At 38.3% G+C, this 22819-nt stretch overlaps 1 protein-coding gene across 5 annotated transcripts in view; it reads right to left on the minus strand.

Annotated features, from left to right (window-relative positions):
* sptbn2 (spectrin, beta, non-erythrocytic 2) overlaps nucleotides 1–19876 on the minus strand; it is a 50785-nt gene extending 30909 nt beyond the window's left edge. For 2 of the 5 annotated variants that reach the window (XM_023153762.3, XM_012922661.4), the window contains exons 1-2: nucleotides 19386–19876; nucleotides 4836–5023 (exon numbers count right to left, since the gene is read on the minus strand). In XM_023153762.3, the coding sequence (XP_023009530.1) occupies nucleotides 4836–4992 (157 nt within the window). In that variant the 5' untranslated portion in view covers nucleotides 4993–5023; nucleotides 19386–19876. Of the gene's footprint in view, nucleotides 1–186; nucleotides 874–4835; nucleotides 5024–19385 lie in introns of those variants that run through there. The other 3 variants (XM_012922662.5, XM_004563950.3, XM_012922663.3) reach the window with 3 other exon arrangements.
* Nucleotides 19877–22819: the final 2943 nt, after the last annotated feature.

Here is a 22819-nt window from a genome sequence, read left to right on the forward strand (position 1 = left end):
TGGCTCTACAACTGCTTTATCAACATTAGTAACATTAAAAACGGTTTTCATAAGCAGCACAGAGTTATACGGCAGAGTTATCAAGGTTATCAAGTTATCAAGGTATCAGCTCAGTTAAAAAAAATGTTTAAAAATTAAAAAAATAACAACATCATAGAAACGTGTGGTATGAGATCTAACTCTTACCTTGCAACTGTTTAAATCTTCCTTCGAGGATGTTAGAGTATTGCACCTGATTAACAAAAGCTGCTGGGGACAAGCAGGAATCTCTTTCCCTGTGGTCCCACTCCATGTTTTTTTTTCGTCCTCAAGCCGTCTTTGTAAAATATTCCTCTCAGGCACAGAATGAATGGGTATTCTCCCACATAGCACAACAGAAGCAAACTTTGCGACTTTTAAAAGAAAAACAAACCAAGATCAAATCCTTTAAAAGGTTATCCAAAAGATACTTTTAGTGTACCACAAAAGCCTTGGTATATCCTCCTCTTTTATTCCCACAACACAAGCTGAGAAATGTTGCCGCCTTTTCTTCTCTTCATCCACTGTAAGGTCCACCTTGTCCAATGACACGCAGAGTGAGTGCAACGGTGGGGGATTTTTTCAAAGAATCATTTAACCAAAACTGAGGAGCAAAAAGTTCTCTTGTTTCATTCATTTCACCACCCCTCTGGCCTCTGAGCAAAGTTACACTCCCTTGTGGTTCTAGTGAGAGAACAAAAAAAACCCTGGGTATTCCTTCCCTTCAACCTCTGTGCATTTGCTGGAGCAGAACACAGGAGCTGCAGGCAAGCTAACCGGCCATAGTCGGATAGCTGTGTAAACAAAGCCTGCTGGGCTCTCTAAAAATTGTGCCATTTGCATAAGGTGTGTTTGAAGGAGGAGCACATAGATAGAACATGGTGGAAGCGAGGGAGGAGGTGTGAAGGCGGACTAAACCATTAAAGTCCTCTGCTCAGTGTAGCCCTAGGTGGATTATCTAACTCCACCTTAATTCCAGAGAGCACCGGGGTGTGGCTTGCCTGAAAGGTGCGTCACAAAAGTCCTCATCATTTTACATGATCGTATGTTATTTTGTAAGACAACGTTTAATCTTTCCTTTACTGTATGTGGGGGCTGCGTTATGAGAAGGGCGTTAAGACAGGAAGGAAGCTGCTGAGAAAGTCTCAGAAAGGCAGCAAGTGTTTCCTGCCATAACAAGATTCAAAATCTGTCAACTTGCGTGTTACTTCATGAGGCAGAGGGGGTGGAAGTGAGTTGTTAACTCTTAAAAACTAAATGGTTTAAGCAGATCTGACTTCTTACTAGTTTAGAACCAAGTACTAAAACTAGCAGCTCTTCAAGAAAATCATTAAATTAATTTCATTATAATCAATTTAGGCGTTTTCAAGCAGTTAAGAACTGATTCTCACCATTGTATAGTTGCTGAATACATACTTGCCATTATTTCCATTAAAGAGTTTAATCTGTGTAATACAGAGTAAGTTCACTGTTAACAAAGAGTATACATTAACAGGAGATTATAAATATAAATTCTTAACAGTAAATAGCATTGAATGGAAACTTCACCTTTAAAATGTAATGTATATTTAATAAACGCCAGCTCAAAATTAACACAAAACTATAAACACAGTGAGGACAAAGGTCATATTCTTTCAGGCTCTTTTAGTCTGGTCAGGGGGGATCATTGTGGTCTGGTCTGTGTTTGTCCTGATGAGCTGGCAGCATCTGGATTGTTCTCATTAGAGGACCAAATGCCCCAGGCTTTCTGTAACTGGGTGTTTATGGAGGGGGGACTGGACTAATGAGATCCAAAGAGGACACACTTCCTCTTGAGGAACAGCGACTATGCTACAATCAAATGTAGTGAGAAAAATAGTGCACCAAAGCTATCCCACTTAAAATCCCATTGGACATATTTTAAACATCGCAATCACATCAAAAATAAAAACCAGATAAATGTGAGCATTACCTCGCTATGCAACCCACGAATGAACAAATTAAGAAACAAGATTAGAGTTACTTTTGTGAAACATGAAAACTGTCTAAATGACATCTGGGAGAAATTCCACACTCAACAAACTACAGGCAGTGACAATGAATAATGAGCTTGTGTGGTTAATTAGCCTGATAAGACAGAAAAACCAGAAGCTGCTGGGGGAGTAAGCACTAAAAAAGGGGAAAGAGTAGACATCTCTTGCTAAACATGTATATTTTATCTGTCTCACAGCACAACCCCAGCTGAGCACCCATGGGAGGACGGAAGAATGAAGTGTACTCTAAACTTTGATCTGAAGGGGAATTCCCCTAAAGAGAGTAGGGTGAACTACTCATATGAGTCCATAAATGTGGCGAAATTTACACAAGCCAAATACAAACACACGTGTCTGTTTTATGTTTCAGTTGATTATTAAAAATATCCTATTAAAAGGCCTACTTTAAATACAGTTCAGGTTTGTTGTGTCTATGATAATTATGCAGATCTATTACAAAACTGAACACAAAGCACACAGATATTGAGAAATCACTCAAATAATTTTCAAAGGCCATGTGTTGTAGCTGTGGACGCGCTCTCAAGTGAACACGCCTAACTGTTTGCGTTTGAAGCAAGCCGTTGGTTTCAAAAAATGCAAATTTGCACAGCTTGCCTTGCTGCCCACACGGTACAGTACAGTCGATAAGTGGTTATCTGTAAATGAAAATGATCTTAAAACAAGAGAAGCTCTCCACTGTAAGACATACGCACTGCTAATCATGTTACATAGAGACAGGCACAAAACGTTTGACAGAAATTGAGAGGAAGACGTGAAAAGAAAAAGCACCTTAGAGACTGCACAAAGTCTTGACATTTGGGGAGAAGTCATAAACGGTGGGCCTAAGCTAAGCCTGGGGGGAATAGCTGCTAGAGCATGTCAAAGAATGTGCACATCAAGTCCACACTTGTAAAACTTAGACAGTATTTAAAGACATTCACATAGAAGCGCACACATACACACACAAGTTCTTGTTTGATCACAAGTGCAAACAGTATTACAGCATACTGCTATATAATAAAAAGTTACCTGACAGGACATGACTGTTTATAAAGTGCAATTTCTATATAACGGCAGCTCCTAAAGGAAATGAACTGTGGTGCACTCCTCCCCAGTAAAATGAGGTGTATATCTGACAAACACATTGACTACAATAGTGCTCAAGATCATTATAGTGTGTGGTTTCGATGTGTGCGTGTGCGTGTTTGTGCATGTATATATGTGTGTTGGCGACTGCCTGTTGCTCCCCTCTGCTGGGTTCATTATGACACTGCATCTTGTTTTTAACAATAGAGGTTTTAATAGAGGTGAAGCCAGGCCAGGCCAGTTAAATAAACACACACAAACACACCTCCAGCAGATCTGATAAAACAGCCAATAATGTGTCACCTTATTTGACGCTTCCAACAATGGCAGACTGGCCTGTGTTTGCACAGCTTTGAGGCTTTGGAGTAAGCTACTGAATAAAACTGTCATCGAAATTATTATTATTATTGCACTCTTAAAAAGGATAGCATCTTAATTCATTTCAGTAAGATCACTAATCAGACATAACATGAGTTTAGATGCAGAAGCACTGGTGTGAAAAGAACCTGCACAGAAACAGATCAACCTAGCCACATTTCTCTTTGCTCAACAGACTATACAGCTTCCTCGTTTTGTCCTCCTTTTGGAAGTATTTCTGTCTTGCCCTATAAAGACAGAACTGAGCCTTTGGGGACAAAAAATAATGAAACCTGTTCCCCAGTCTACAGAGATTTCTGCAGTGTTAGTATCAGGACTGATCTCAAGTGAATATTGCTAAAACTCTTGTTGGATATTAAAACGCATGCTTTACAAAACAGTTACAACATTGGGGTAAGTGCAAAACGATCTTTCTCATAACATATTGGGAATAAAAGAGTTTTCTTAAACTCAACTTAAAAAGCTCAAGACTTCACTGTCACAGGTTTTCTATTCTCACCTTCTCACCAATTGTTTTACAAGTTACATTTGGCATTGCTTTTAGCCATAATACTCCTCGGAGTAAATGTCTTATTTTCCTCAATGAACCTTCTTTCCTCTCCCGACTACTTCACCAAAGAAACTGGTAGGATAAAAAACTGTCATGTCAGAACATTGTGAGGGCAAAAAGGAAGCGCAGAAATATCCCATAATAGGTCTGTTTGCAGACCTATTATGGATAGATTTAAACTGCCTGCTAACCAAATCTTGGAATACAAGAGCATCAGCATGTGTGCAGACACTTGATCTATAAAAGTCTTGGTAAAATTCGAAAGATTTTCTAAAAGCTAATAAAAATTTTTCCCAATCATGTATGTAATGTATGTATGGAATGTCACCATCTTTAAATAAAGACTTGTCATATGGTGGTATTTGAGACCAAACGTCATTATTGAGTTGTATCTTTTGTTTACTTTTTTATGTCATTTCGTTGTACTTTTTTAATCGTCACACAATTTACATCACACTGTAAAGCTCAGCACACTTTAATGGATCCATCAGTGCAATTTTAAAACAATCCATTCAACAACAACCTTAGCTAGTCAAGCCTTCAAAATTAGTAGAATTTAATTCAAGTCTCTCCTGGGCAATTTTTATCCCTGGATACCTGGCATGCACTGGTATACTTAATAAATTGTACTTACAATTTAGCCTTTAGTGTTACAGGATCCGGCCTCTAAACAGACATGTGACACTCTTGTTTTCAATTGTGACAAAATGTTTTAAACAGAAAGAAATGCACGTACATGGGTGCACATTGACAAGCAACACTGGAAGAATGTACACTGATGTGTAGCATACCTGCGAGGGCCTTAATACGAGACCGTTCAAAGAGACGTGCCGAACTGTTCTCATTGTCCCAGTCAGTCTCTGCTGCCAGGTCCCAGCGATTGTTGATGTCATTGTACTGCTGCTGGATCTCCAAGCTGTCGAAGTCTGTTGGCGAGATTGTGCTCATGTTGTCCAGGCTGGAGAAAAACGCATTCAACCTACAGTTCGGACACAGAAACACAGACAGTCAGTGCATGGACAGCAGGGAGAGGTCATTGCATAATACAAGAAGCTTCACAACACTAACCCTTGAAATATTTGAAAGACAAAGTTTGAAAATTAAACTTCAGAAACAAATGGTCCACTTCTATTTTCCATATAAAAAAAAAGAAAAAAAAAGAAAAGACAATGCACGTCAACCACACACTGAGCACACAAAGCCTGCCAGCTGCACTCTAGTTTTATATGCTCAAATGTAAGTCATATGCAAATGCAAGCTTGGACGGTGCAACTGCCAGTGTGTAACAGACTTTGAGATAAGTTTAGCAACTGTCACGAAGTCATTATGCTAGTCGATTAAAAATGAGAGCTCCTGTAACTCCAGTAATGTCATTGTATGCTGAGTCATAACGGCACAGCAGTGTCAACCTACTTAGGTTTCAACTTTTGCGAGTATATAACTATAACCTAGCAACCAAAAAAGACGAAGACATATGGCAGTATAAATACACTTACACAGTGTCATACTGCATTAAACCAGGGTTGTAATGACATAAAAGCTGCACATAAAAAAAGCACTCTCTCATCGCATGGCTTCACTTCTAAAATTAAATAAAGGTAAATAAAAAACTGCTTATCTGCTAAAATGTCAATACGTATTGTATCATTGCAGCAAAACTAAAATTGATTGTTTTTACAAGATACTTTAATGGAAAGGGGTTTATACCAGAAATCTACTCCCCTGCTTTTGTAGTCTTTTTATGCCATTATTGCATCTTTTGTAAAGAAACTGCACTGAACTAAAAAATCTTTCCTTATGTCAATATGATGACAGTTCAATTATTATATATATTTACTGAATTTCCCAGAGGAACTGACTCAAGGAATTAATAAAGTTCTGTCTATATATTTATTTACCCATTATTGTAGATAAATAAGAAAGGTTAGTTAAATGGCACCTGTTAAAAGAGAGTCAGTCCGTTAACAGGTGTGGAGTCTTGGAACTGAAAGACATTTTGTTAACATTTCACAACATAATTATGAGATGTGTGTCATTCATGCATTCCTGTGCAAGTGCTGGCAGATTATATCACACAAACAGTAAGGGGCCTCATCAAAACATTGCTCTACATCGCCACAGCTCGCCAAGTGGTCTAAAACCTCCTCAGAATAAATTAGTCACCTCGGTCCTTGAATCACTGCTAAGAACGCAATATCTTCCCATCCTGCTGTTTGTACGAATTCAGCATCCAGTTATAAAAAAAAAAAAAACAAGGCTTCCTAATACGGCAACAATCAATACTTCAAACAGAATGAGGTCAATCCCACCCTCTTTCTCCAGCTGGCTAGCTCTCAGAGTTTGGTCGAGAAGCAGAAGCATCTTGTCTTTTCTATTCAATTGAATCCTGAGTGTGAGACAATTATTCTGCACAACTACAGCACAAGAACTGCTGTACAGGCATGGTGACTCACACCTTAACCATTTGACATGGTAAAAATTCTATATGTAAAGGCTTAACTGTATATACAGCACTAACCAGACACAGCTTGTCTTTAGTGTTATGCACAAATACACACAATGGGGGACCTACATTAAGATTAAGCCCCCTGCAATAGAGATCCATTAGCTAACTGAAGCCATTTGCTTAAGAGCATTGAACAGATTAATAGACATGGTTGAGTAGTCAGTTTGTTAATACCTGTGAGTTTAGCTTTAGTTGTGTCTACCAGCTGTGGCTAACCTAATCAGAGCCATTAGATGAGGAGCAGTGATGGGAAGAAATGACAGATTTTTACAAAAATAATTGTGCTGTTAAAAGTAAGTAATTAAAGGCTAAGCATGACTGAGAACTGCTGAGCCCTGTCCTTTTGTTCAAGGTTTAATTTATTCATTAAAGGATGCAAACTGCCCTTTCCAAATATGGACATAAATACTGTCCATCAGGTTTATGTTTTAGTTTGGTCATTATTAGATCATGTTATACTGCAAAGAATAATCAGGCCACATTACACACAATTAGTATGCAAATTCAATTTCTGAGTCACCCAGGTATGACTTAAAAAACCTGATAGCAGCCAATGGAATAGATTTATCTGGTTAAATGTAAAGCTGCTGTTAATATATCTGGGAGAACTATTCTTGGACTTGTCATGCTTTGCCAAGTTGATGTATCCTCTAAATCACACTGGAAATCAATAACAGACAGCTACCAGATGGGCCCAATCTGAGTGTACACAAGAAATACAGGGCCAGATTGCATCTATACATGTTCCTTCCATCGCTGATTCTAGAAAACACACAACAGGCAGGCTATAACATCCCAGAGCAAAGTATAATAAAGGAAAAAAGTGCACATTTTAAAAGCCTAGCATGAACTCTAAAAGGAATCAGAACTGAACCTTTGTATCTTAAAATTTTAAAGAGTGTTCACTCCGTAAATATCTGTGGCTACACCGTAGCAACCTACTGTGTGACAGAGCAAAAGTATAAGGCTTCAGTCAGTTTTGTATTTTCTTTACAAATATATTTTTCCTGAGCAAATTGTACATTTACCAGTTTTTAGACCAGTTTAAGACAGAAAAGAAGAGAAGAGATGCTGGTGTTGCACTTTCTGGTGCACCGTTGTCAGTACTGGGATATTGCTAATTATGATTTTTATTTTCGTTTTTAGATAGTTTTCTTCAAGTCATGCACAGCCATTTCTGTTGTGCAGCAGCTGCGTACTTTAACATAAATTTGATTTTGTAAAATATACATAGAAAAACAAAACAAAAACAAATGCTTGGAAAATCCTATTAGTGGTTGATTAAGAAAGTGGATGGGAATAGAAACTAAATGCATGGATTAGAGAAGCAGGAAATACAACGCCTTGGAACTGCTCCTTGATTTGTCACCTATCTGGCGCCCTAGGAGCGACTTGCCTTTTCTCTACAACTCACTGTATGCATAAGTAGTCAGGTATATCACTGAGTCTTCAGTTGAAGATTGGAGCGATGTTAAAATATTTGTACTATGACACAGTGGTTTCAAAAACATCCAAACACTGCTCTCCTCCTTTTCAATTCATGCTTTCTTCTTTACTCTGGCATATTATAGGACTAATAATAATAATAATAATAATAATAATAATAATAATAATAATAATAGAAAAACAAAGACACTACTACACTATGTGACTGGTATGGTATCAGTCTAGCGTTACTGATAAGTAGCTACATTTAAGATTTCTACATAGCCCAAATTATAAAAATGCCACAGCATGGAAGCAGGAGTCACACAGAAGACAGACTATCCAGGACAGGCCTGGCAGTAATATAGTCCAAGGCAATCTGTTTGGGGGATTGGCAGGAGCTGGAGAGGGGCAGGACCAGTGAGGTCACAAGAGTCTGGCAGCGATAACAAAGCGCCAATCCTCCCCTTGTTGTGAGTATGAAGAGGCTTGGCTCAGTGTCTGGACTAATCGCTCCTCAATGGATCAGACTAACAATCCCCTGACCTACTATGATACAGCCTACTGTACTCATCCTCCCACACACACACGCACAACACTGGGTGACATAAAAACTGCACATACAAGCTGACCTGACCTATTACCGCACACCACCCCCAACAGCCCTTCTACATACAGTATACACATGATGCTTTTGAAAGTGACACTTACAAATCCACCCACGCAGCATGCAACCATATCAGCACTCAGCACACAAAATAGATTGGTCCAACACCAACAATTATGCCAGCCTGAGTGATGTGCAGCCACCTCCCCCAGTCCAGACAGAAACAAAATCAGATAAAGAAATTAACCCATAAAAATGCAACTTTGTAAAAATGCCATGCAGGAGCCTTCAACCTGATTTTTTTCCCCTAAAAAAGCCTATTTTCCAAATCTTCAGACATAAGATTTAAGCCCCAAAGCTACTTAAAAATAAATAAATAAAAACACAGCCTGGCAGACAGATGTGGCACAAAAAGGTCACATAAAAGAGTTTCTATGAAAGAAAATCCCCCCAAGGTCTAATCCACAAATACAAAACAAAGACAAACATTTGTGTATGAAATATTTAGAACCTGTCACAGCCTTTATATCTTAACATGCTTTTGAAAAATTATTACTGTAATTAAATCAAAACAATATACAAATGAAAGGCACATGACACAGATACATAGTGCTTCTGTACAATGGGAAAAAGATTAAAGTAGGGCACAAAGAAATGCCTCGTGGCTAAATCGAGCTCTATACTGGGCAGACACACATCAGGCTATTACTCACAACAGAACGACACTGGTTAAGAAAGGAAGGCAGAGCTAGCAGTATGATAGGCAGCGCCACCACCTCTGCCTATTTTTTCTTCTGTGTCACCCCACCTCCCCTCCCAGAGCTGCCTCCCTTTGCCCAGCTGGGCTGTTTGTCACTGCACCCGTTAATCAGGGAGAGAGGAAAGAGAAATAGAGCCTGCAATCAGTCACCCTCAGGGAATTAGGCTTGTGCACATTAACCAGCCAAACTGCTACCTTGCACCAGGGGAATAGGGTAGACGGTCTCACACACACACACACACACTCCTTATAATGGCAGACAAAGGGGCGATACAACTCATAACAAAACCATGTTAAAACACAGTCATTCAAAACACACAAACATAAGATTTTTAACATTTTACCAATTTCATTGTAAAAATCTTTAAGTGAAGGAAAAAAAACTAAAATTTAAGAAAATGTTTTGCTGGCATTCTTTATGAGTATACCGAAGCCATGAGCTTTGCATTAATGAATATTAATATATTCAAGTGAATGTGGCACCTCTGCTTTGCCCCAAATCAAGCTGCCTGTGATACTTAGTTGAGCCTGCAGGGTGTGGAGGCAGATCCCAAAAAGCAGAGGACAAAGCGTGCCCTGCCAAAGTGGCCCCACACAATGGAGAGTCAGCAGAGGGATGAGGCCAGCCGTTCAAGCCTTTCCTGTTTGCAGAGATGAGGCAGCCAGAGGCACATATGCATCAGAGGCCCTTCCACGGCCTGCTGATCCTGGCCTGAATGCCCTGCTGAATAGGACAGCAGAGATCCTTTGTTGACCTGTAGCATCACATTTATCAAACACTCACGCAGCCAGCATGCCCTTCACATATCGACATAGATATCAGCCTAACTCCAGATAATATTTTGTTTTGATGTCATTTTATTCTACATCCGTATTATCTTTTCATTTTCACAAATGACACACTAAATTAATTTTAACAAGTAATCATATTAACAGTCAAACTAATTTATTAATCAATGCAACATGGCAAATACAGAAATTGTTTTCCAGAGCTGAATTACTATTCACTGCAAGAAGTCACATTTCCCTGTAGTCTTGGAAAATGTCATCAAACTCAGTGACGGTTTACAACTTTCTTATTAGTCTGAAAACACAGAAGCGCTACTATATACTTTAGGTACTTAATGGACAAAAACATAACGATCTAGTTTATAAACAATGTCAATCCTCCACATGACCTCTATATTATTGAAATCTGTATTATCTGACAGAAAACATGGATGCCTATGACCTACATCTTCTTCAGTGATTTGTCACATTTACAACAAAAAAAGAATAATTAATAGTCCCATTGGTATCATTAATGTTCAGTACAGAGAGATGCTGCTATACAGGCAAGTTAAGGCCCAGTGAGAATACTGGCCCATCCACAATATGGCTTATTAAGACTAATACTAAAAACAGGCAAATGCTATAGTGTTTGTGCTCCCCTCTTGCTGCTGCAGCTGAATGAGTCCTGGGCTTAGCCTTCATTTCTAAATACATTTGGCTGGGAGTTACAATAGCATCAATCTCCCAAGCTGCCAGAAATCCAAATTAAAAACATCAGTGAATTAATTATTCATGCCATTTTAAAACACACAAGAACAAATGCAGGCACGAGCTCGGGCATCACGCCTGCATGTGCTAATACACAGTGCTTCGGATTCATACAAGATCATTCATATCAGTGAAAATAGCTTCATCCAATCAGAAAGCTTTACTACTTGATGGACAACTGGCCAATACAAAAATACCTGGAACCAACAACACTACCCAATATATGAATAATGTGGCTGAATGTGAGCTATAATGAGAAAATAAAAAACAAAGCCTTGCTCTCAAACATTTCAGTTACCATTAAAAATCCTAATGCACCAATATAAAAACACACCAGGATTTTCTTTTAAGATTTCTACCAGTGGTGTGTAATATTTTTGTACCACTTTACTTTTTAGTTTCTAAACCATCTGAAATGTAAAGTTTTATTTAGCAACATCCTCTCTCTGTAGGAGTTTGATAATTGTTACCCCGTGATTAACAACAACCTCATGAAATATGTTCATCTGGGTGACAGAAAATAACACATATTTAAGGTCTGCGGCAGATTTAAATCACCACGTTGGTGTTACTTATAATGGTGGTGTCACACAGCTGTTCTTTGAAGTGTTTTGAAAAGGACTAGCAAGCATTCATTTAGCAAATTGCAACCTTTGGCAAAAACGTGATCACTTTAGTCAAAAAGCAGTCTTGCTGCACTAAGATGCTGTAGTTCCTAAATGTAATTTCAGAGTACCCAGAGAAAAGCAAGAACTGATAAGCTGAACGCATACACTGAAAGGTATTCATTTAATTTTAAGATAAGTGATTATCAGCAAATGCTCCTATCCAAGTACTTAACCACTGTCCATATCAGTATTGCTTGCTAGCTCTATGATTTGAAGTGGCAGTGAGACTTTGCGCGTTCAGATTTCTGTGGGGGTGTGTAACACTTTGTGACCTTGTGAAGCACTGGCGAAACAACTGTTCTCCATCTAAAAATCAGCCCCCATAAGTGGTGCTGACAAAAGCCTTCCAGACCTCACCTTTAAGAGAGATATTTATTCATTAAAAGACTCTAGATGCAGGTTTAATAGAGTACAAGCTGTCATAATAAAAACAGCTGGAAAATGTCATGTTAAGAGTTGTGTTTTCCCTGTTTTCTACTGCATCTACTACAACATCAATGCTTCTGGCAATATTATAAATAATATAAAGAGAGTGCTGGTACTCGTTCAGTTTACATAGTTGGTTTTCATAGAATCTGAGATACTGTGTAAAATTTAACTGAAAACTGTGCAAGCAACACATAAGGAACGCAGGTTACTAGCATTCCTGATGCTCCTAATAACCTGGCGCATCAGGTTAAAGAACATCTGTATCACTGTGGTGCATCTTAAAAACAATCTATAAGCATTAAGTTCAGTCAAGTTCTTGACTACAGTCTGGTCGCCACATTGTACCAACCACACCCAAAAGCAAGCAAGCACACAACTAAATAGCTATGCAAATGTGAATTTAATATTTCTTAATGAATCAAAATAGCAAAACCAGCAGATCATCACAGTCAACACCTATAGTACACCCATGTGATGCTGCCTTGTTTCTTAGCGCAGGGAGCTAATTTTTATTAAGCAAACCACTGGGTATACATGACATCATAAAATGTTTCAGTGTGAATCCTCAGTGAAAGAATGGAGTACCAATGTTAGGCAAGACCAATGTTAAATGCTTTGGCACCATAAAGACAGCATAAATTTATATTACCCTCTTATTAACTGATAGTTGCTGATTTACTATAATATATTGCTTGATACAATAAAACAATGGTCATGATCTGGTCATAGAGATATTTATAAATCTGGTTTTTATAAGAGCAAAGTGCAGAGCTGCTATTGTACTGAGTCCGTGTATAACTTCAAGAGCAGAAAATGGCTGTAGCCACTTGAAAAGTGATAGAACTGGAGAATCTTTAAGTGCTACTTCATACTGGCTGCAAAAGTAAGTCAATTCCCAAAGAGCCCTAAGTTAAAACTATACAGCGTTAAAAAGAATGTTTAGATCCTGGTACAAAAAGTATTTTGTTCTCTATGGATGGCTTCATATATCTAGGCAAGGTGAATTTTATTAATCCATCTGGACCCTGGAATTTAGGTTTTCATTAACAGATATTCCAGCACAAAAAACACTGGGAACTAATCAGCCTTTTCTAGGCTTCATGTTCACTAACTAAAATCACTGAACAGGACCTTTGTAACTCGTTTGTGCTACTGATACATTTTTATGGCTTGCAGTGTGGCACAGACTGTCCAAGAGGTGTTTCCCTCAGTTTGGTGAGTGAAATGTTAGTGTTGTGAGTCAAAGCAATGTTGTCCATTTCCAAACCTGTTAATCCACATTTAAAACTGAATTAATGCTGGAAGTCCACTGTAGAAGCACTTCAGAAGGTTCAGTATTAATGGTGCCCTCACAGATGTGCACATTACTTTTCTACATGAATACACTTCCATTACATCACCCTTGCTTCTGAACCCGCCAAAAGCACATGAGGCCTAAGCTGACACTACACATTGGCATAAACTTAACCATATGTGAAGATCTGTGAATAGTTCTCCAGCTGTTATGTATCTGTGCAAACTCCTGTTGGAAGTGGGGATAAAACTCCCCGGTGTCCATTTCTCCCTCCTCTTGTGTGCAGAGTAGCCACAGCTAAATTAGCAATTAGCATCCACACAGCAAAAAGATGGACAGCAGTATTAATTTGTATAATTTCACTCGATATAATAAAAAAATTTTGGAAAAAGGGTTGGGAGATAACACTAAACTTTATGTAAAACAAAAAAGTTACAGCTTGCGAGATGCTTTTAATGATTATAAAGTCCACCCAGAAGCACTTGACAGTTATTTTGAGTATTAAGTAAATTAACTTTAGTTTTAATGGTCACAGGGACGTTAAAACTGCATGCATAGAATCACCAGCCCGATCTGATTAAAACAAATAAGTTAGGCAATTCTAGTTTACAATAATGTTTTAACAACTTTTTCCCTTAGAAGTTAAAACTGTCATTATCTTGGTTCTTAGATAATTCTCTCATAGATTTAAATTTAGAACCATTTCAGTGCTACATCTTCAGCTGATAATGTCTCTGGCTCTACACACCACATTTCTTTGTTTTAAAATACTTTAAGTTGATAATCACACAGTTGTTCAGAGAAGCAGCTATATTCTAATGAACGGAAACCTCAATTTAACCTTAAAAATTTTAACTGCTTAGGTGGTTTGCATATGACCCAGAATTTTTGCCTAGTAAGACCGACTCGACATTTAAAACATGGGCTAATAAAGTTGAAAGACGGAAAAATGATGAGTTTCCAGGACCTTAAGAATAAGTATGGGTTGCAAAATCAAGACTTTTTTTAGATATTTGCAACTGAGGGACTTCTTGAATAAAAAGCTAAAACATCCCCAGTTACTGACTGGGAATGAAGAAATTCTTTACATATTTGAGAATGCATATAGAGATGCACCCTATCAAAAAATTATTTCCAAATTATATCGTTCACTGACCAACCCAAGGGGTCATGATACAAGATATGTTAAAGCAAGATGGGAAACAGATGGTAATCTATCCCTAACAGAAGAGGATTGGGATGGGATCTGTATGCAGCAGTGGTCGGTAACAAGCTCCCCCTCGTGGAGGGAATTCAGTTGGAAGAATATAATTTGTTATTTTAATACCCCGGCTCGAAAATCCAATTATTCCCATAAGACAACATGCTGGAGGCAGTGTAGACATGCAGCAGCAAATCGGTTCCACATCTTTTGGGAATGTCCTCTTGTGGCTCCATTTTTGAAGGAAATACATAAGGTCCTGGAAACAATCTTCCAAAAGAAAATACAATTTCATTTTGCAGTATTGTACCCAGAGATGGGCAGTAACGCGTTACTTGTAACGTGTTACTGTAATCTGATTACTTTTTCGAGTAACGAGTAAAGTAAGGGATTACTATTGCAAAAACGGTAATTAGATTACCGTTACTTTCCCGTAGGAACGCTGCGTTACTGCGTTACTAAAACCGTGATTTTTTGCGAGAATGTCTCACGACAGTGACGTAAGCGAGTGCGCCGTTAGTGACAACAGCTGTGTGCAGATCAACAATGGATCACATATCGATTGTGGGAGAGAGTATGAGCGTGCAGCGTTTAAAGCGTGGAAGTACTGACCTTACTTTGAGTTTGATTCCATAAAAAGTGACAAAAACATTAGCGTCCGTTGTGCGTGGGAAGAAAACTTCTTTTTACAGCGAAAAAAAACCCCTAAACTTCCAAGCAAGTACCGAATGCGCAACGACGTAATGGGAAACTCGCAGAGAAAGTCGCGGATTCTTCAACTGACCGCGGCACACCTGCACCAGGGTAAACCTCCGCCTACCGCAGTGCTGCTTAATAGGTGAAAATAGAGCAACAGGACCGCTGAGTCTTTGACCTTATTTATGTTCTGCTGTGTTTTACTTGCATCTATTTGAAAGAGTGAGTGTAAACACAAAAAATTTTTTATTTTATGTGCTGGAATGTGTAGAAAATAGGTTTAAATGTTAAACTAATTTATTCAACTCAGAGAATGTTGCATATAATTAAATTTTTGCTTGATGCATAAAGTTAAAAGATTAAAACTGATAAAACAAGTTTAAAAAAAGAGATTTTTCCATTTGATTACATTTTGTATGATGGATTATGCAGAAAAAGTAGAATTGGGCTTAAAGATCTATCGCTTTATCACCTCTTCAGGTTGTAAATCGTGTTTTTAAAAAGTAACTAAGTAATTAATTACTTTTGAAAATAAGTAATCAGTAAAGTAACGGGATTACTTTTTTGGGGAAGTAATCAGTAATTAGTTACTGATTACTTTTTTCAAGTAACTTGACCAACACTGATTGTACCTAGGGAACTTAGAGAGTCTTAATCTATGTAAACTGGATAAATATTTGTTCAGTGTGCTGAAATGTGCTCATTAAGCCAACCCATTGTTGGCTTAATGAGGATACTCCTACTATAAATGAGTGGATTGACGTGATATATACTATTTTTGTTATGGAAAGAAAAACTTTTAGGCTAAAGTTGCAGGCGGACTCATTTGACGAATACTGGTCAAAATGGTTGAACTATGTACAAAATGGGAGGCCTGATTTTGTATAATCTCGTATTTTCTGGTTTGTTTGTTTGTTTGTTTTGGGTTTTTTTCCTTTTCTTCTGTATCAAACGTAGAAAGACTGGATAAATGAACCACAATAGATAAATAGATTATATATTAGTACACTATATCATGAGATGCTCCTGTAGTTAGACCTATAAATATGAATTGTTAAGAGATACACATTAGAAAGCAGCCATAAAAGGCTTAAATTTGGTTAGTAATATGGTTCACTGCCGCAAGATAAAAGCGTGAATAGCATGAATTGAAAAAGGCTTGTCCAAGAGGGATTTTGAGAATCAGCACTACAGGGGGCCCATATTCAAAGTCCCATTCTATTGTTGAATGCTGTTCATCAAGGCAACCAGCCAGCCAGCTAATAGCAATTTCTTATCCATCTATATCATCCTGTCTGTGTCTCCATCAAAAAAAGCTCCACATTTTTTGGGTGTTTTTCGTATGATCTGGATTCCACGAGGTTTAATTGGTCAACAAGCACATTTTACTCCAATGAAAGGATTTTAGTGCATTAATCTATTTTGTTTTGTTATTTCTTCTTCCAGGAAACAGGATATAGCACTAAGTGAAACACTAAGCACAATGTCTAATTACACAATAATTGAGAATACTTTGACCACAACAACACACACCTCTTTCCTGAACATAAATGCTTATTCAGCTGCCAGGAACATGGCACTTTAAAAAATATTTTTAAGCTCACACATTAAATGATATATATAGAATTACTGGTTAGTTATATCAGTTGAACTGAATCTATAACAATATGCTAATATAGTTTACATATATATGTATGCTGATATTTTCTTCAAGTCTAGTCAATGCAGTGATTACAATGTGTATTAGCAGTCCAGAAAGAGTCTATTTATGTTGATACATCTGAAGAAAAGCCACTAACAAAGACAAGAAGACTGACCTATTCTTCATATTCATCATGTGAAAAGCAAAATCTATTTGTAGCAAGAACTGAGATCAACTCCACAAAGAAAGAGACAAGCACAATAACTGGCTAATACTGAATAATTCAATTAGTGGCTCCATATTTGTCTTTTGTTTTTTTACAATATAATGGCAGGTATGATCCAATTCTGAAACGTTAGGTCAATGCATGTGTTTACCTTTACAGCTTTCAATGGGTGACAGCAATATCTTTGCTTGTTTTGTTATTGTTGTCATTCATCTCTGTTACATACCACGAAAAAGTGACGAAAAGAATTTTTTTAGTCTTATTGTGATTGTGATGTGACAAAATTGTCAGCCACTGCCATCTGTAAATGTGTTTCATTTTTTTATAAGTGGCTAGTATTGACTGACAACAGCATAAAGCCAATATATCAGTACTTCCCTATTATTTAAGTATGCAGGATTGGTCCTGTTTAGTTTTCAAGCAACAACAACATTTGTGTTCATCAATAGCCATAAATAACAGAAAGTGCAGAGATGTATGTTAAGTAAAGTAGCACAGACTCATTGCCTCAGCTACATACAGGCCAGTCATGTTTATGTGCCTAGTGTCACCCTTATGGCTTATTTCAAGCCATAAAAAAACCTTAGTATGGCTATATAGAGACAATAGTTGTACAAGCCTTAATACCAGGGATAGAAAATATATGAAGTAGAACAGTAGAAATGGTAGAACGGCACAAAATCCGGCACTGTTTCATAACACACTGCTGAATGTGAAACATACACTCACTACCAAATCATCTCTGCCATAAATGTGCCTTTTACAAAGCTTTAACATATTCGGAGTTGTCACAGTAAAAATCATGATTACGTTTATTATTGAGGTCATAGTGGGTTTTAATGATGTACTGGACTACCCGGCACTGGAAACTGTCCCTAAATTTTTTGTGATGAATATGAACTGAGGACATGCAGAATGATTTCAGGCCTAGCTGACAGGAAGGGTCTTTACCAATTAAAACAACTCAAATCCTACATGAAATTAAAATTACATTTTAGAATACATTTTACTTATTTTGTGTTGACTTTATAGACATGAATTCAAAAACAACAACAACAAAAAATCATACAATTATATCAAACATTAACATCCGAACCAGTTTTCAGGCCTATGATACAGGAAAGGGGAGGAAAGGCAATGGAAATATCACAGAATTAATCTGCTTTCTAACCTACTCTGTAAAGCTAGAGATTCAGTCACTGAATATAAACTGAGCCACAAACCAGAGCTGTACTGTGCTGAGAACAACTGGATGACTGTCTTCTAATGAAGAGATCCTCACTTTGGTTTCAAACCATTTCCTTGCAGACTCTTGTAGCCCTAACAAACTCCTTAGCTACTGTGTGGTTTACAACACCTAAACGTTTTAGCCCTGCATGACTAATTTGTGCTTTAAGGTTTAAAAAAAGAAAGAAATACATACATAAAATCAACAAAAACACCCCATCATGGGTGTTACCCAGTACCAACATTAGACAAAAACATCAAATTGCAAATTCCTCATCAAGAATACTGATTACAATAAACCATAAACCAATCAACCAACCATGTGAGGTTTTTTGTTTTCCAACCATTTTCAGTGCAGACGTTTCTGGGCCAGTGAAACATGGATCTACACGTGGTGGCCAGTAAATGCCAGCTCCGTGCTATCTGCTAGTTAAAAAGTGAGGCGCTTGATGTCCATATAGCAAACTTGCACATTTCAAAACAACGTGTTAACTGGCTTTTGATTGCAATCATCTCTTCCCTAGTGAGCCCTCATTTTTACTTTTACCTGATGCATCCCAAGCTATGACTCACAGCCTAGGCCAGGCACGCAGAATAAATCTCAAATGTCATATGATAACATAACATAACCACGAAGCCCACAGCTTTACAAGATGCCAGCACTGTAGCATATCATGGTATGGTACGTAAAAAACATAGCCAGCGGCAAGGCTTGGTTGGTGTAGAAGCAGATGCTGAATCAAAGATCCACAGGCAGGCTGGCTGACTGGCTGTGCACAACACGCAGATAAAATGTGGCTGCATTTGACATCGATTCAAACAAAGGCAAGAAGAGGCAGACGTACACAGAGATGTTCCCAACGACTAACACAACGCGCTGCAGTTGGACACTTCCCAACCAGGCAGCTAACATAACAGAAATGTATGCAGGCTTATCTCCAGTCACAGAAATGTAAAACAGAAAACGTTGTCTTTTGGCATGAAAAGCTAATAGCAGTGGCAAGCTAACAGCAAGTCACCTGAATATCAGACTCCCCCCTCATTAGCTTTGTTACGGGTTGCTAGCCTGCTGGTGGCGGAAAATAAAGAGACAAAAAAACCCCAACAACACACACACTTACCCCTTATTTTCTCTTCTGTTTAAGAGGCCCTCGATGTTTTGTTTTTTGTCCTATCGCGTCGCTATATGCGAAATTTAACCAAACATGTGAAAAATCTTCCTTTGCTCTCGGACGCGTCCGGCTACGCTAAATTAGAATATTAACGGTTTAACAAAAATCCCAGGTGACACTGGTAACGTCTTCCCTTTAAATCCGCATCCTCGAAAAACCTCTTTCCCTCCGCGCTGCTAGCGGTGCAGCGCGTTACGAAACCAAGCCAGGCTCTCTCTTTATTTAGCTTTCACACAGCAAAACGGTCTGCTGGGGGGGGAAAACATATACAGGCTGAGAGGACCCCGTTTTGAGGCAGGTATGAGACGGATATCCGCAGCAGCTTCTTCTCTCCCCCCCCCCCCGGCAGCCGAGCATCCGAAGGACCGTCCGTACCTCACTGACTCCAGCTCCCTGTGCTAACGTTCAACAGGGAGAAGAAAGAAAGAAAAAGTAGATGTGGTGGTGGTAGCTAGGGATGTGCGTGGGAGGGGGTTAGGTGGCGGGTGAGTGGGAGGGTGTGTAGGTTGGGTTCTGACCCTTCACAGTCGCGCAGTATTCTCACAGTATCAGTATTCTCAACAATAGCAGGAAGATAATGCTCTGTCCTTGTGTCTGGTGCTGTCCCTGGTGCTAAAACTGAAAGCTTTCACTTTCATATACCGGTACCGTGGTTTTAATTAGACTCTGTCTATCTACAATGCTGTGCAAGTGTCAAACCAGCCCCCCATTTCTTTATATTATGCTTGTAAAATTGTAAATTGGAGCATTTCATTGAAACGTGCAATGGTTTTAATTCTTCAACAGCGTTTTTTAGGCTTCTTTGACTTCCCAGTGCTCTTCTTTGGATGCTGGCTGCTTTTTGTTGGTCACTCTGTCACGATGATCCCACACTGCTTTGGTATTGAGATCTGGGGAGGCCAATCCATGACTTATAGTGAGCCATGAAGTTTCTATGTAGGTTAGGTATGCTTTTTTGAAGGGGGGGGGGGGGGGGTAGTTTATCTTTATTAACCCCAAGTTGCTCTCTGATGGGAGTGAATGTTAGATGTTAATGTTAGGAAGCACATAAGCATAGAAAGGGGCTTAAATGGATGGGTGAATGACGCTAGTTGTATAAAATTCATACTTTATACAACTTTATACAACATACTTCTCATTATGATCCTTATATAGAACTTTTCTAAGAACTTTTTTATAAAAAAAAAACAGTTCATTAACCATTTACTGTGCTGGCAGTGTGTCTGAGGTGTCATTGTCATGCTGAAATATCCCAGTCAAATGTTCTCCAATTGACCTGACACTATTTGCTTTATCAGTTCTGACCGGATCCCCACCACGAGCTGAAATGCAGTCCCAAACATAACAGAGCCTCCACTGTGCTTTATGGCTGTAGATACTCACTGTTGTACCTCTCTCCTGGTCTTCTCCATGCATACCAATAGCAGTTTGAAGTAAAAATGTCAAATTTCATCACTCATTCATCACTCCACAAGACCAGCTGTCACTGATTTTCAGTCCAGCTCTTGTGAAATTTGATACACATCAGCATTTTCTCTGTTTCTCTTCCTTAAGAATGGCCTTTTGACAGCCACGCTTCCTCTGAGACTGTTTCTGATGAGGTTTTGGTGATCAATAAATGGATCAATTGAAGGGCCAGATGCATCACTCGGGTCCTACGTTGGATCTTTGCTGGATATTTTCCTGTTTCTTAAGGACATGACTTTCAAATGCTGTTTATCTGCTGTAGATAGTTTCTTAGGCCTGCTCTGTGTCAAAGCCAGAGCATACGAACTGAACAGGCAACCAACTTTGACAAGAGGGCATCTGGTTCAAGTCACTTTGCTATTCCATTAAAAAAAAGTGCTTGTACTCACATACACTTTGTCTAGAATTTATAAGCAAATATGTACAGCAGTATCTGTTACATTTACATTTTAAAGGGTATTACAAGAGTCAGTCCTCTGTGATTACTAAATCTATACACTGTGTCAGTCTACACAATAAATTTAAGAATAAACGAGCCACTTTAAACTACAATCACAAACTGGTATGCATAATAACAACCATAGACTCATAGAAACAGGAATCCACAGTTATAAAAGTGTAAAAGATATCTGTCTTAGATTGCAGAAGCAAATTAGGAGACACGTTTTCTCTAGGAGCAGAAGTGGATCAATAAATCACTCATGCACAGACACTAGGACAGCTGACTGAGAGCACAGACTATCTTCAGCGCATTTCCATTTGTTTTAGCAATTTTCAAGGGAGTTACTTGTTTTAAAACTAGCTGCGTAAGCTGATGAAGGCCCCTTTTTTAGTTTCAAAGACACATGAGGGGTACTTCCCAAGGTTTAACCTGCACAGGTCCATCCGCACAGTGTCCTTCATTCTGGTTAACATGATTGATGCAGAAGCACTAAACTACCAGTAACTGGATAAATGAATTGATTTCTCACTGCAATAATTTATCAGCACTGTGAGTGCTTAATTTTTTATAACCATTCTGTAGGAATTAATGTAACTTATAGTTGAAGTATGTTAATAGAATTCAGCTGAGGGAGCACTGTGACCTTTATGGATGGACCTCCATCCAGTGTTTGTCCATAATGCCAAGTACATATCCTTAAACCAAAGCAAGTAATATTTTTTCCTATTAAATTCAAGACAAGAAAGTTGTTTCTACTGTTGTACAGCTGATGCCTCCAAAACTGGGAAACTCATACAACAATAGAGGGGATGTAGCTACACTGTATTTTTTGAGTGAAGTGCCCTTTTAAGGTGGGCTTAAATTCCTTTTATAGCTCTGACAATTCTCCAGTCATTAAGCAAATCATTTCATGACAAAGGGTAAGCATATTCAAATTTATTTTGGTGTATAATTCTCTTATTACTTGAAATATGTAAAATATCGTTAAATTCTTGGAGTATTAAATGTATAACTGGACCCTAAAGCTTCAGATTCTCAAACTAGGCTCCTTCTCCTTCTTTGTCGGGATTTCTTAGGATTAGGATTTCGTTCCATATTAATGCACTATACTGCAAGAATACATTTTACACTTTTTGAAATGAAAGACCTATCCTCAACACCACATTCTTGATCTTTATTTTTATACATATTTATTTTTTCTTTTCAGATTTTACTCCAGATTTTACTTAAGTTCAGAGGGTTATCTTTGAGGAACTGCAGTTCTACTAAATAATTCCTGAGACACTATGCAGCACCTGGCTGGTGTGCAACATAAAGCAGGTCATTGAGATCTGGGTTATTCATAAAGCCCCGGAAGATGGTCATGAAAGAGTGTCTCAGCACCATGGGTAAGTGTTTTCCTGTGTGCTTTTTCTCTGCTGCACTACAGTGTGTGCAGTGTCTTAATGGTTACAGCAGTTAGAAAAGATGAACA

Source organism: Maylandia zebra, linkage group LG10 (assembly GCF_041146795.1).
Source record: "Maylandia zebra isolate NMK-2024a linkage group LG10, Mzebra_GT3a, whole genome shotgun sequence".
Taxonomy (NCBI): Eukaryota; Metazoa; Chordata; class Actinopteri; order Cichliformes; family Cichlidae; genus Maylandia; species Maylandia zebra.